Source organism: Camelus bactrianus, chromosome 13, assembly GCF_048773025.1.
Source record: "Camelus bactrianus isolate YW-2024 breed Bactrian camel chromosome 13, ASM4877302v1, whole genome shotgun sequence".
Classification (NCBI taxonomy): domain Eukaryota; kingdom Metazoa; phylum Chordata; class Mammalia; order Artiodactyla; family Camelidae; genus Camelus; species Camelus bactrianus.
In genome coordinates, this window is record NC_133551.1 from 41,122,716 (window position 1) to 41,137,225 (window position 14,510).

At 42.9% G+C, this 14,510-nt stretch overlaps 1 protein-coding gene across 11 annotated transcripts in view; it reads left to right on the forward strand.

Annotated features, from left to right (window-relative positions):
• The window catches only part of LRP8 (LDL receptor related protein 8), a 77,017-nt gene extending 64,344 nt beyond the window's left edge, over window positions 1-12,673 (forward strand). For 8 of the 11 annotated variants that reach the window (XM_074376457.1, XM_074376458.1, XM_074376459.1 and 5 more), the window contains 4 exons: window positions 1,214-1,282; window positions 4,449-4,621; window positions 5,552-5,728; window positions 8,030-12,673. In XM_074376457.1, coding sequence (XP_074232558.1) covers window positions 1,214-1,282; window positions 4,449-4,621; window positions 5,552-5,728; window positions 8,030-8,068 — 458 coding nt within the window. In that variant the 3' untranslated portion in view covers window positions 8,069-12,673. The remainder of the gene's footprint in view (window positions 1-1,213; window positions 1,283-4,448; window positions 4,622-5,551; window positions 5,729-8,029) is intronic. The other 3 variants (XM_074376461.1, XM_074376462.1, XM_074376467.1) reach the window with 1 other exon arrangement.
• The last annotated feature ends 1,837 nt before the right edge of the window (window positions 12,674-14,510 follow it).

Genomic DNA, 14,510 nt, shown 5'->3' on the forward strand with positions numbered 1-14,510 from the left:
CTCTTCGTTCTCAGCACCCTTAGTAGGTTCCCCAGACAGTCATATCCATAACTATGGTTCGTTCATAACTCTCTGCAAACCATGAGATAGAAATGATTAAGTTCACCACTTACGACATCACTGGGCCCTGGAGGCAGAGGACAGTGGCTTTTCCACAGTAAACTTTGTAAGCATTGCAGCTCCTTTCTCCCCCTAATAATTAGGTTCCCTGAGAGTAACCCGGGGAAACAGACACAGGGAGAGGATAGCATTTGGGCCATTGCCAGAGGACAGTCATCTCCTCTCTTGGAGCAAATGTAGACGTTAGCCCTTCTTCACGCCTCAGAGGGCTGTCCTGAGGATCCAAGGGAAAGCTGCTATTTAAACTAAAAAGGTCCATACAGATGTTACAATGAAGATGAGTGTAAGCGTGAAAAAGAGGACACAACTTCCTTTTAAAAATATATAGTACACTTTCCCAGCACTTGTCAGTTTAGAGTGTGTTTTATAGACCCTATTCGGGCTTCACAGCAACCCCTACCCCATCCCCAGCCCTCTCTGAACTAGGCAAGGCTGTGCCGGGCACTGTGCTGGGGAGGCATTTTGCATGAATTATCTCATGTAATCGTCACAATATCCCTAGGAAGGAGGTATACCATTATTCTCATTTTAAAGATAAATAGGCTATTTTACATACATATAACAACTTGTCCAAGGTCACACAAGTAGTAAGTAGTAGAGCCGAGATTTGAACCCAAGAAGTCTGACCCAGGGGCTTGTGCTCTGGATTCTATTTATACTATTATACTGTGTCCCATTTTAATTACTTAAAATGGACAAGAAACAAGACAGGCTAAGCATCAGATCCTGGCTGAAAAAGGCAACTGCCCCAGGCAGTCAGCCACATAAAGATGTAAGGGCTACTCTGCCACACCAGCCCCCAGCTTCCTACCACCCTCATACTATGGAAAGGCTGAGGGACTTAGGCTTAAGTCCTGGATGTGAGTACCCGCTCTGCCACTTGTCCGTGAGTCCCCCAAACCCCAGTGAGACTCAGTTTCCTCATCTGTGAAATGGAGATGACTTCTGTCCTGATGGGATCTGGAAAGACTAAATGATTAGACATTAGCCAGGATCATCATTTTGGAATGAGGGCAAGAAGCAATTGGGTAGTTCTTCCTGCTTGAGGCCAACAAGGACTTGGACTCGGTCAGCAAACATGTGTGTTTTGCAGATGGGAATGAAGGTGGCAGGATGGGCTCAACAGTCACCGCTGCTGTCATTGGGATCGTCGTGCCCATGGGTGAGTGTGGCCCCGAGCCACTGGGGAAAAGAAAGAGACCCTGCCCAGGGTCTAGGAAAAAGCACTAGAAGGACAAAGTACTTAGTGCCCTGACCTGTCTCATTGACTTTTTCTGCCCTGGCAGCCTTCCTGCTCACCTCCCAGTCCTGATTTAGTTTGATTTCTCAGCTTGGCACACAAGGCTCTCCAGACCTGGCCCCAGGCAACCGTCCAGATGTTTCCCCCATTGCCCCTCATTGACACTCTACACACCAGCCATGTGAAGCCAGACTATAGGCTCCACGGGGACAGGGCTGTGTCCCTCTTTTCACCACTCTCCCCAGCTCCCTGCAGTATCTGGCACACGGGAGGAAATATTTGTTGAATTAATAAGTAGAGCGACTTGCACCTCCTTTAATAAATCATGCTATCTTGCTTTCTTCCTGTTTGGTTTTTCAACAAACATTTATTAAGCAGCTACCATGTACTAGACTCTGTGATAAGGGGAGGGAAAGTGGTTAAAAATGAGTAAGACATGGTTCCTGTCCTCTGAAAGTTTATAGACTTGTCAGAGAGACACACATAACAGATACTTGATTCTGACATGGTAATTCCTAAAATGAAGCAATATGCAGTTCAGTCAAAGTGCCAGGAGGCACTTAACTTGGACTTGGGAGAGAAGAGAAGCGGGCAGGGGAGGGTTCCTAGTGGAAATGATATTTGAGCCAGTGGAAAGGATATCAAGAGAAACCTGAGCAAGTGAAGACAGCATGAGCAAAGCCAGGAATGGGAAATGGTGTGTGAGGGCAGGAGCAGGTGGATTTGGAATACGGCCAGAATATGACATTTGGTTAAACCTCAGAGACAGCCCCCGGGGCTGATTCACTCTCTCTCACCTGATGTTCCCATAATATCCTGCACGTCTTGTCTCTCATGCCAGTCTCTTCTCTTGGTGGGATCTTTGAATTGTGATTGTCCATTCATGGTTTATCTCCCTTCCTTACCCATGAGTACCTCAAGGACGAGGACTTTGCCCTTTTATCCTGGGAGTCGCCAGTATGGTGGTGAGTTAGTGAGTGAAAGTTTAAAAAACTCTTAACTATGCAAGGGACTGTCCCAGGCACCAAGGGTCCAGGGAAGAAAAAGATAAAAGACTTTAAGAGCTTTCAGTCTTTAATCATAGAAAAGTGATACAAGAAAGGTGTGAATACGTATTATTATGGCCTGTAATAGAGGCACGATGCCCTGTGGAGGAGAGGAGGTGGCTCTTCCAGAGAAGGTGGCTTTTGAATTGGCCTTGAAAGGCTTTCGTCAGTACAGGTGATGGTGAGACCATTCCAGGCTCACTTTGAGTGGAGCGATTGGAAAATACTCAGCATTGTTTAGTGAAAGAGAAATCTGCTCTTTTGCTGCCATCCTCTGCTCTATAGAAAGGCACGTGTATGTTGTTTTCCCTGATATAACCTGCCCTTTCACCCCTCAGATTAGCAGAAATTTGTGTCTTGCTTAGGAAGGTCTGCCTCATTCTAAATTATTAAAATATCTCCCTATATATTTACTTTAAGCGTTTTTTTAGTATTTAGATATTAGTCCATTTGGAATTTAGAGGGTAGGGTGAGGTTGAGCTTTAACTGGCTTTTTGGACACGCCTTCCTAGTTTTCACAAGACCATTATTAAGTAGTCCATCCTTTCCTTCTGACTTGACTTGTCATCTTTATTATGAACTACATGCCTAATACGTACTTTGATCTGCTCCTTCACCAGTTGTCTCTCTATTCCCATTTACTAGAAGCACAACTTTGAGATATATTTTAATGTCTAATAGGTCATTATTATTCTTGAAACATTTTCTTAGCTATTTCTATTCAATTTTTCTTCTAGGTGAACCTTAGAATCATCTTGTTAATTCTATAAAAGTTACAATGGAATCTTATGCTTTGAATGTACAAATTGATGAGGGGAGAATTTACATTTTTACAATATTGAATCTTCCCAGCAAGGAAGATGACATATCTTTCTGTTTATTTCAGCCTCCTTTTGTGTCCTTCAGTAGCATTTTGTAGATCACATAGAACTTGTACGTTCCCTGCTGGGTAATCCCAAGTATTTTACAGGTTTTTGTTGGGTTGTTATGCATGTGTTCTTATTCCATTCCACTTTCTATTTGATTATTGCTGATTAATAAGCAAGCTGTTGATTTTTTTATGTTATTCTTGATGGACTAAAATTATTTCTAATAGTTTTTCATCCGCTTTTCTAAGATTATCCAAACATACAATATCTATTAATAATGACAGTTTGGTTTCTCCTTTCCCATGTGTGCCCTTCAGTTTTTCATCTGGTCTTACTGCATAGCTAGATCTCTGGGACAACAAATAGTAGCAGCAATAACAGGCATCCTTGCCTTGTTCCCATCTTTAAAGGGCACCAATTACTGTTCATTATTACAGTCTTACCAAAGTAGAAACCCCCTCTATAGCATCCGGGATAGCTGCCACCCAGCCTCCACTTGATTGGCTCACTGTCTTATGAAGCTGCTTGCTCCGTTTTTGCCCAGCTCTATTTAAGAATGTCCTCCTTTACTCATTAATATATTCATTTATATATATTTTATAACTCATAGCCTAGGTTCCCTGCTGTGTCCGCTTCTAGAGATGTGCCTCTCCTTGTAGAGTCCCAGCTTTGAAAGAAGCACCCCTCCCCACCCTCTACCCTCTGATTTTAGGAGAGAATGGTTTTCTTAGAGAAATCCAGGGAAGCAGCAGCATTAGGGCAGAAGTGTGGTGAAGAAATTCACTCATTCAGTCAGCACGTTACTGAGCTCCAGTGCTAGGCACTGGGCATAGAGAGATAAAAAAGACACAGTCCCTGCCCTCAAAGAGCTCAGTCTCCTTGGGGGTACACATGTATAAGGTATGACACTGTGGACTGGGACACACGTGAGGGAATAAATGACCATACTGCGAGAGGTTGAGAAAGGCTTCACATTTGAGCTGGATTTTGAAGGATGAGTAAGTAGTTAATGAAGGACGAGCTAGGAAAAGGCGTTCTCAACAGCAGAAAAGAAACCTGCAGAAACAGAGCCTGAGGAACATTGTCACGTTGTAGTGGTGGCAAGAAACGCACTACTGTTTGAGCAATGGGTGGGAGCCTGCTGGATGTTCAGTGTCACGTGTCTTCCTCCAGCGGTAATAGCCCTGCTGTGCATGAGTGGCTACCTGATCTGGAGAAACTGGAAGCGGAAGAATACCAAAAGCATGAATTTCGACAACCCAGTATACAGGAAAACAACAGAAGAGGAGGATGAAGATGAGCTCCACATAGGGAGGAGTGCTCAGATTGGCCATGTCTACCCAGCAGTAAGTACTCCTTGCTGGAAGAATGCCTTCCTTCCTTTCCTCCCTTCTTCCTTCCCTCCCTTCCTTCTTCCTTCAAACATTTACCAAGAACGTACCATGTGCTAGGGGGACACAGAAATGCTAAGGCAGGTAGTTGGGGTAGAAGGGTATCGGGACCACCCTAAACCTAGAGGCTCTTCCTGGTGTAAAGAAGCCAAATGTCTGTCTATGTGCTGAGTATGTTTTCAGAACCTTTGACCTAGAAAGGTAACTGGCCATTCATTTCAGTAAACACTGTATGCCAGTATGTGCCAAGTACCGCACTAGATACCAAGTGTTTAAGAATAAAGAAGGGATGTACTTGCTCTAAGGAGTTGGAGGGGGAGTTATAGAGAGTCACTTGCTATTGTATAGCGGTGCGCTGAATGCCATGGGGGGAGCTCAGGAGTCCCCTCTTCTAGGAAGCTTTCTCTGGTTTCTTTGTCCTCCCACCTCCTCTCTCCATCACAGCACCTGTCACACTATAGTCTACTTGTCTTTTTACTCAGTGGTTTCCCCACTAGACCGTGAGCTCCTTGAGGTAGGACTGTCTAATTAATCTGTTTTCCTGGTGCCTAGCACAGCAGAGTTGGCTCCCAGTAAATAGTTGTTGAACAAATGCTATGGAAACATCAACAAGGGAGTTGTTAATTCTGTTTGGAAAATCAGGCAGGGAGTGCCTCGCAGAGGAGGTGACAGATGAACAGTATCCTTGAAAGATTAATAGCAGTTTTCCACATAGAGAGGAGGAAAATGGCATTCCAGAAAGAAGCATGTGCAAAGGCTGAGAGGCACAACAGGCATGGCTTGGGGGAGCAAGGACCACAAAGTGGCTGGAGCAGATGTCATGGTTGTATAGCAGAGTCGGGCTGAGTGTGACCTCATAGGTCATCCAGTCCATCCCCCTGTCAGGCAATCAGCAGCTTTGATCACCCACTGTGGGCAGAGCCCTGCCTTGGGGAGACCAGAGAACTGGAAGACCCAGCCCCTGCCCTCAAGGAGCTTTTTGTCTTGCCGGGGGAACCAAGGTCACAGCTGCACCAACTCCCGAAGAACCCTCTTTCCGAGCTGCCTGTCGTCAAGTGCAAGGTAGGGCAGTGCCACTCTGAGTCTGAGGGGCTGATGAGTGAGGGTGTGAACCAGGCAGGTGCAGCCAACCCTAGAAGGCTCTCTGGTTCTGAAAGGCTGCAAATTGTGAGCTGGGTGTTGGGGCAAAGAGGGAAAATGGGTTAGCTGCAGACAGAGGAAATGGCATGTGGGAGAAATGATTGAGTATGGGGCAGGGCGGACAGAACTGCTGCCGAAGCTAATTGTGAAGGGGAGACGTGAGAAATGAGGTTGAGCAAGTGGGGAGGATTAGTGGATGGCCCTGAGGATCCTTAACCTTGGCCAACCCAAGCAAACAGTTCTTAACCAATTTTTAAAGATCAGAGAGGGCACAGTGGAAGAAATGCTGAGCCTGGAGTAAGGAAATGACTCCCAGGTCCACTGTTCCACAGCCCTGTGATCTCAGTCATTTCTCTGCTCACTTTTATTCATAAAATGGAAATAACATCCCCATTCTCTCTGCCTCCTAAGTTTATGAAGTTCAAGCAAGACAGCACATGTGAGAGTGCTTTGCGAGCTGTGAAGCACTCTGTACATGTAAAGTGTCACTGTTTCCAGAGAAGGAAACAACCCCTCAGGGGGAGCAATTCCTGGTGAATCTAAGGCCTGAAGAATAAGCTCCTGCCAGTCACAGAGAAAGAGAGGAGGAGAGGGAGGAAGTTGACATTTAGTAAGAACCTACTGTGGATCAGACACTACTGTTTTATGTACATTTTCTTGTTTAGTCTTTACAGTAACCTATATAGTTGATATTATTAGCCCCATTTTGCAGATGAGGAAACTGAAACTCAGAGAAATTGAGTAACTTCCCTACGATCACAACTAGGAAGTGGCAGAACCAGCATTCAAACTCCTGTCTGTAGGTACACAAAAGCCCATGCTCTTTCCACTGTATCATAGGGTAAATAGCCTTGAAGCTCTGGAAATCAGTATTCTTGACAACCTGTTCTCTCCCCTGTCCTTTCTCTGGTCTCACTGCTGGGGCCTGCTTTTGGCCTAGAGATCTATCTTGGGGAGGGTGGGAGGGTAACTGGACTAGAAGAAGATAGTCTCAAATACCTGTGCTGCTGGAGCAAGGCCATGGCATTCATGCAAAAACACAAATAATCCAAAGATGATTCAAAAGGCAGTGGAGTTACTTTTTATTGTTTGAAGACTGTCCAGAGATGGAAAACTAGTCTGGGTCTGTTTTATGCTGGTTAGGTTGATTTAGAACCCTAAGCCCTGAGTGTGTGTTAGGTACTATATTAAGCACTCTCCATACATGATCTCATTTGATTTCCCAACAACCCTGTGAGGTCGGTCCTATTATTATTCCCATTTAACAGATGATGAAACCAAGGCTCAGAGAGGTGAAGTGGTTAGTCCAAATTCATACAGCTGAGACAAATCTTGAAACACTAGGGTCTGTTCAAAGGAGGGTATCCAGGAAATGGAAGAGTGGGACACGGGATTACATCAGGACCAATTGGAGAAAACTAGAGATATAGCCTGGAGATGAAAACACTCAGAAAGAAGGAAAGAACTCAACTACTGTCTAAAACTTTTCACGGGTCGTCTGTATAGAGCTCTTTGAATCTAAGAGATAGAATCAAGGAACATCAGAAGATATAAAGAAACAGATTTCATGTCAGTACAGGAAAGAATGGAAGTCCACTGTCCACAGTGGAATAGACTGGCTCAGGGGTTAGTGGGCCTACCATCTAGTGGTCAGCTGTTTGTGGCAGAGAAAAGTCTAGTATCTAATGACTAGAAAGTAGGGGTGAGGGAAACAGTGATTGAATTTCATTCACCTGCATTGCCTTCCAATTCTGGGTAAGTAGTTGAGAGGGGTGCAGCCGATTACCTTTCTGCTTGTGATTAGCATGCTAGAGACAAGAGGCTAATGACCTGGGATTAAACATTTGCCAAAGCGAACCCACTGAAGTTGAGCAAACCTAAAATCCTGTAAGGGGAGATGGAGAAAGTTTAGATCTCTGCAGCCCTCCTCTTTACAAAGAGGCAGAACAGAATGGTGAAATAAGCCACAGCTCTGGATTCACATACATCTGGATTCAAATTCTAGTTCACCTGCTTGCTGTGTGATCCAGGACAAATGCTGCTTAAGCTCATTGAGTCTCAGTTTTCTCATCTGTAAAATAAATATGACAAACCTGTGTCTTGAGGTAGTTTGAAGAGTATGAGCTAATGCCTATAAAGTGATAGAATTTCTGGTATCTTGTCGGTACCCAATACATAGCTCCAGAGGGTCTAATGATGATTTCTTTGCTCTGTCTCCCCTAGCGAGTGGCATTAAGCCTGGAAGATGATGGACTGCCCTGAGGATGGGACCACTCCCTTCGTGCCTCATGGAATTCAGTCCCATGCACTACACTCTGGATGGTGTATGCCTGGATGGAAGGGTTTATATATATATGAGTCTGTGTGTCTGTGTGTATGTGTGTATGTGCGTAATTTTTTTTTAATTTATGTTGCGGAAAGGTAACCACAAAGTTATGATGATCTGCAAACATCCAAAGGATGTGAGAGTTTTTATATGTATAATGTTTTATACACTTTTTAACTGGTTGCACTACCCATGAGGAATTCATGGACTAGCTACTGCTGAGTGACTAACATGATGTACATAACCGAAAGGGGCCAATGGTACAGTAGCTTACTCATCATTTAAAAATTATATTTACAGAGGGTATTTGGTTTGGGGGGCTTCTTTAGGTTTGGGAGTTTTGTTTTTTTGTAAATAAAATGATTATGCTTTGTGGCTATCCATCAACATAAGTAAAAAAAAAAGAAAAAAAACACTTCAACTCCCTCTTCCATTTAGATTATTTATTAACATATTTCAAAAACAAGGTTAGTTCTATAAGTAATTTAGAGACATATGAGAGTATTTATTTTTGGTATGACTGGCCCACTGCGCAGACTCTGTGTGCATTTATGTTTATGTGTGCGTGTATGAGAGAAAAATCTGTAGAGAAGAGGTGCATCTATGGCTGTTGTTCCAATACATAAAGATAAATATATTTTAAAACAGTCCACAAGAGGGGTGTCTGTGGTTTTCAGAAAAGCCTTTGTAAATCTGGCTCAGAAAACAGGTACCATGGTTTGTGCAAACATGCAGTGGACAAGGCAGGTCTTTTCTACCCCTGGAGCCCCCGTCAGTCAGGAGAAGCCCCTCAGCTCACCCGTGGCTGCTGTGACTCTCACCTGGGCTTTCTCTCCGTGGCCAAGGCCAGTGTACAGACTTCACAGAGCACCAGGAGTTCTCGGGAGCGCAGGTGAGACCGAGCCTGAACCTCGGCTACTCCTTGTTTTAAAGTTCAGCATTTCGAGTAGTTTCGTTTTCCTTTAGGACAATGTGGGTTGAATTCATTAGGTTTCCTCTAAGCACCCCAAGGGTGCCATCCTTACTTTTACAGAGAGCTAAGTGGAGATGTTTCTAGAACAGCCCATGTTTACTCTAGGGACTGGCTCAGGCACTGACCTCTGAGTATGCATGGGTGAGGATAAGGACGGTGGGACAGGTGTCATTACATCTTTACTTCTCCCTGCCCCTTACTCTACCATTTCCTTTAGGTGGGGAAAACAATTTAAAGTAATACATCGGTTTGTTACCATCAGGTATTCATATAGATGAAACTAATTTTTGGCTTAAGTCAGAAAAAGTGGCCAAACCTAAAGTCCTATTTGAGGGGGAAATGGCATATGCAATACTATAGTCTATTGATAACATATGTTCACATAGGGATTTGGTTTACTGCTTTGTGAATAAAAGGAAAAACTCTGGGTATATGTATAGATTTTTTTTTTCATGGTGGACACTTACTTTGCTTTTCCTGGGCCTTGGGGAGGTGGGAAAAAGTGAGCTTTTCTCTTTGTGGGGGTCTCCCATTGAAAACATAATCCTACAGTCGCAGAAGGAATTCAGTCCCCACTGGCTCTTATCCAAGGTGTGGTCTTTTCTTAACTCTACTGTTCTGCCACTTCACTCCCACTGGACAACCAGGGACAAGGTGTGACATGGAAGTGTTTGGCTTACGTAGGAACAGAGGACTTGTATCTAACCTTAGCATACCTGGAGCTTGACACTTTTAAGCAAATTCCTCCCCTCCACTCCCCAGCTGCCCCCAACTCAGAGAAGCTTGGATGTCTTACCAGCTTGATGTCCTCTGAATTTCCAGGCAGACGTTCTGGAGTTCTGTCACCCGTTTTGTTCCTCGGACCTTTCTCTACGTCACTCATGGTCTTCTAACTTCTGAGAAAACAACTATGTTCTGGAGCCTGGGCACTGTGCTTTGCATAAACAAGCAATTTCTTCATGTGTTGATTGTCCTGAAGCATTCGTCAAGAGGCTAAATGCAGTTGACCTAGAATGACTAATACCGAACAGAATTTTAAGAACAGGTGGCTAACTCCTATTGAACTCAGTCACTACTATTCTTTCAAGGATGGAAAGTGAAATTATTTTTTTGACTGATGAAATTATAAGAAAAATGATGAAATTTATACAAAGCAAGCAACTTTTTCTGTAACCTGCCTCCAAAGAAATTGAATTTCCTGGAGGAAATGATAACTGACTCATGCAGAGTCTCTAAACTTTCAGTCAGATCCTGGCTTTCACAGGATCTCATCCTGAGACCTCAAAATGATGGTGAAACACAACTTTCTGAGCTATTATCCATGTTTCCTGCATACGCTACAACTACAGTTTGAAAGAGGCAGCTATGGGAACAACTTACCAAAAAAAAATCTGCGGAATACTCACGTGTTGAACGTTGAATGGCAGTAAATTAGATGAAATCTGAGGGGTCAGGTCCATCCTCCCCTATTCTTGGAGGCATTCTGAGGTGCAGTTGCAACTCTGTTGCCTTTTCCCCCTGTGCCATCATCTGTCTACAGCCAATAATGGATCATAGAGTCATTGGACTACAGGGCTGGAAGGAAGCTTAGAGATAAGATCAGGAGGGCAGAAATTTTATCAGACTTTTTTTTTTAATTTTAAAAGAAACTAGTCCCAGTCCTTTTCCTCCCTTTCCTTTCCAGGAGACTACTTTGGGCTGCCCAAACATTGTATCAGACCTGCTACCAATCTTAGAGCCTATCTTTCCAGTGGAATTATGAAGGCATTGGCAGAAATGCCTTCCAGAAACGGAGAAAACTAAAATTTTATTTATTTACTCTTGATAGCATGATTATTTATAAAACAGATTGAGGTAACCTGTAACCTCAGACTGAGATTGGATTTAAACTCAGCAGTAACTACTGTCTCTCCCTCCAGATCTATGTGATTGCAAAATGTATGTTTATTCACTGAAACCATTTGCTAGCTACCAGCTAAGTGCCAGGGACTGCAGGTGTACAGGTCAGTCATGTTTTCTGTCATTACGAACTCACAATAGCAGTAGAAGAAGACATATGTGCAAATAAAGAAGGAATAGGTTCTCTTGAGAGTACTGTCTGGGCACAAAGAGAGAGGTCGTTTCTGCCTGAGGAGATGAGGTCAAGAAAGGCATCATAGGAAAAGTGACCTTAAACTAAGTCTTAAAAATGAAGTAGGGGTGTTCAAGCTGCTTCAGGCAGAGGAGACACTGAGTTAGGACACAGAAGCGTGAACCAGCATGGCAACCTTAAGGAACTGTGTGGAATTCATTGCAGTGAGCAAAAGGCTCAAGGGGGACTTAGCCAGAAATGAGGCTGGATGGAAAGACAGGTTCAATATAAGCACTTTATAGAATATTTCTATTTAATTTCTGACACAAATAATCAAACATTTCTTGGTCATTTATTGTGTACAAGGCACCAAGTGCATCACAGAAAATGGATCAGCACTTTGCAGGCATGACAGTCTTCAGCCTCAAGCCTACCAGTGGCCAAAGTGAAACTGACTGCTTTTCATATATTTGAGTCGAAGCTTTTTGATATGGTCAGTGAAGACTAATAAAGGCAAAGGGATTTTCATAAGCATTCCATGTTGTCAGGAGCCTCTGAGATTTTCTCAACAGTGAAAAAGAAAACTGGAAATTTTGAAGACATGGAGAGGGGACCACAAGCACTGTCCAGTCTGGTGCTGGTGGGCCTGGGGAGAGGACACAGGAATGTGAACCTCTCCACCCCACTCCCTCACCGCAGCCATACATTCATCATTTCACAGAATATACATGAGTTATCAGTTAAACGCTTCAGAGTAAATACTTTTTTCCTGGCAATGCATGAAGATAAGAGTATCGGAGTCTTCTCACACTATTTTTAGGGTATTGGGGATTTTCAGGGTATGGAGAACTTAGAGGTGGAGGAATTACAGCTTCAAAATTTCAGTTAATATAAGAAATCAGGAAGTTTGTTCATTCAGGCTATGCACCATGTGCATAGTCAAGAATCAGCAGAAATCCTCTGCGTTTGCAAACACTTTGTGCTATAAAAAGTAATTTTAAAAAGCCACCTGTATATGTATATATATATATTTAAATACATGAAGGTTTTGATACTTTTTTACAAAAATTACAAGAGAAAACAAGTATCTGTACAAACCATGTGTTTTAAAATAGCATTTTATTCTCTACAAGCTGTTGTTGTGGCAGTGAAGGACTGGTTTGCAAACTCCATCACATTGTACCCAAACAAATTTCCCTTGTTTGTCTCCCCCTTCCCCTGACACCCCCACATGACCATATGTGATGTAACAGGCATGTTAGGATGTTGGGTCACGCTAACCATTTCTGCTTTTGTCTTGTCTTTCCGAGTTCTGTTAGTTTCTATGCTCAGTGCCCCTTGCAGTCTGGTTTCTCTTCCAGCGGCAAAGGGTGGTGTGCTGCATCTTACTAGCTGTACTGATGTCTTCTTGGTGAACTAAAAGCCAAATGTGGACATTTGTAAAATCAGTGCACTGTTTCTAGAGAGACATTAAACTCATTTTTTAAAAATCCGAAAGTACTGTTTGTGATGCTTTAATGAAGGCGGAGTGAACGATCTTGCACGATAAAGACTATAGGTATTATCATTCCCATTTTAGAGATGAGGAAATGAGTGAAGGAACTGCCCAAGGTCACAGTTATGTTTAGTGCCCCCAAAGTACATGTAGTGCATGCAGTGCTCATGCACATGTGGTGCCTAGATTTTCCTTCTCTGCTTCATCTAGGTAACTCCTATTTGTCCTTGAGTACTCCACCTAGAAAGCCGTCTTTGTTCTCTCATTCTCAGACCTAACTCACAGGGTTAGGTAACTACACTTCTATGCCAGGTTTTGCCTACCTGTATCCCAGTACTTCTGCCCTGCCTCTGACTCCCATGCCACTGAGGTTGCTTGGTCACCCAGGGTCTCCTTGATTATAAATCTCATAAATACTTTCAGTCCTTATCTTCCTTGACCTGGAAGCAGTATGTAACAATGTTGGCGCTCCTTTCTTGAAATATTCTTATTTTGGCTTATATGACACAATACTCCTGGTTTTTCCCCTACCTCTCTGGCCACATCTTAATCTCCTTTACCTACCCCTTTGTTATGGCATTCCATCTTAGATCCATCCACTTTTATATCTCCATTGCCACTATCCGAGTACAGGCCACCATCATCTTGGATTATCACCACCATAGATTACTTTAACAACTACTTATCTGAGTTTCACACTTCTAAACTTTCCATTTTCCAATCTAGTCTACAACATTGCAGCCAGAGTGGTCTTTCTAGAATGCAATAGATCATGTCACCACCACCCCTTTCCACTTTTCTGCTTAAAGCCCTTCATCCATTTTCCTTGCATTAAAATCCAGTACCCTTGGGTTTTAGCCCAAACTCCTTAATATGGATGGTAAGGTCTTCATGATTTGGCTTCTGCCCCTTCTCCAACCTCATTACTATTTTCACAACCTTATTCTGTATTTGAACCACACAGTTCTGGGCCCTCTGTCTGAAACATTTCCTTCAGGAAGACTTCCCTTAGGCCCATAGACTGGATTAGGAGCCACTCCATGTGCTTCCAATAGTGTTCTGTGCTTTCCCTATTTGTAAATTTTAACTAAATTGATTATTTGCATGCTCCTTAATTGCCTCCTCTGCAAGTTCTATAAAGGTCTGTCTTACTCACCATTGTATTCCCAGCACATGACACTTAGTAGATGCTCAGTAAATTATGCTGAATTTAGGCACATCAAACACACAGATCACGCATGTTCTTTCAGCTATGCTACGTTGTCTCATACTCCAAAACCTGAAATCACCTTATAGCATGATTGGAGTTGAGCGTCCTTTAAATTTTCTCAGCATTTTTGATATTTGCCACATCTGCAGATGCCCAGATTCACCAATTACATTATAATTTTTATAATTTCACTCTTGGAAAATAACCTTATGGTCATTATCCAATGTCTCTAAATACTTAACTCCAATTACCACCTCAAGATTGTTGTGAGGATTCAAAAAACAAGCACTTGTAAACATACTCAGCCTATGGGCTGACCTATTAGTGGCCTAATACCTTGTTTCCTTCTCTTTTATACAAGTCCCTTGTTACCACCTACATCTGGTTTTTTTTTTTTTTTAATAAAATGCCTTATAGCAATTTAGTTTGCAAAGCATTTTCCAAGACATTATTTCTTATCTTTACAACAGTTCTGCCAGATGTATAATATTATTATGCTCATTTTAAAGAAAAGAAACATGAGGTCTAAAAAGTTCAATCAGTTCAGCTTTGGTCACAGTAACTCACTGTCACAAATGGGGTTAACACAAATCTCCAGCGGCTTTTTCCGCCATCACACCCGTTCTACT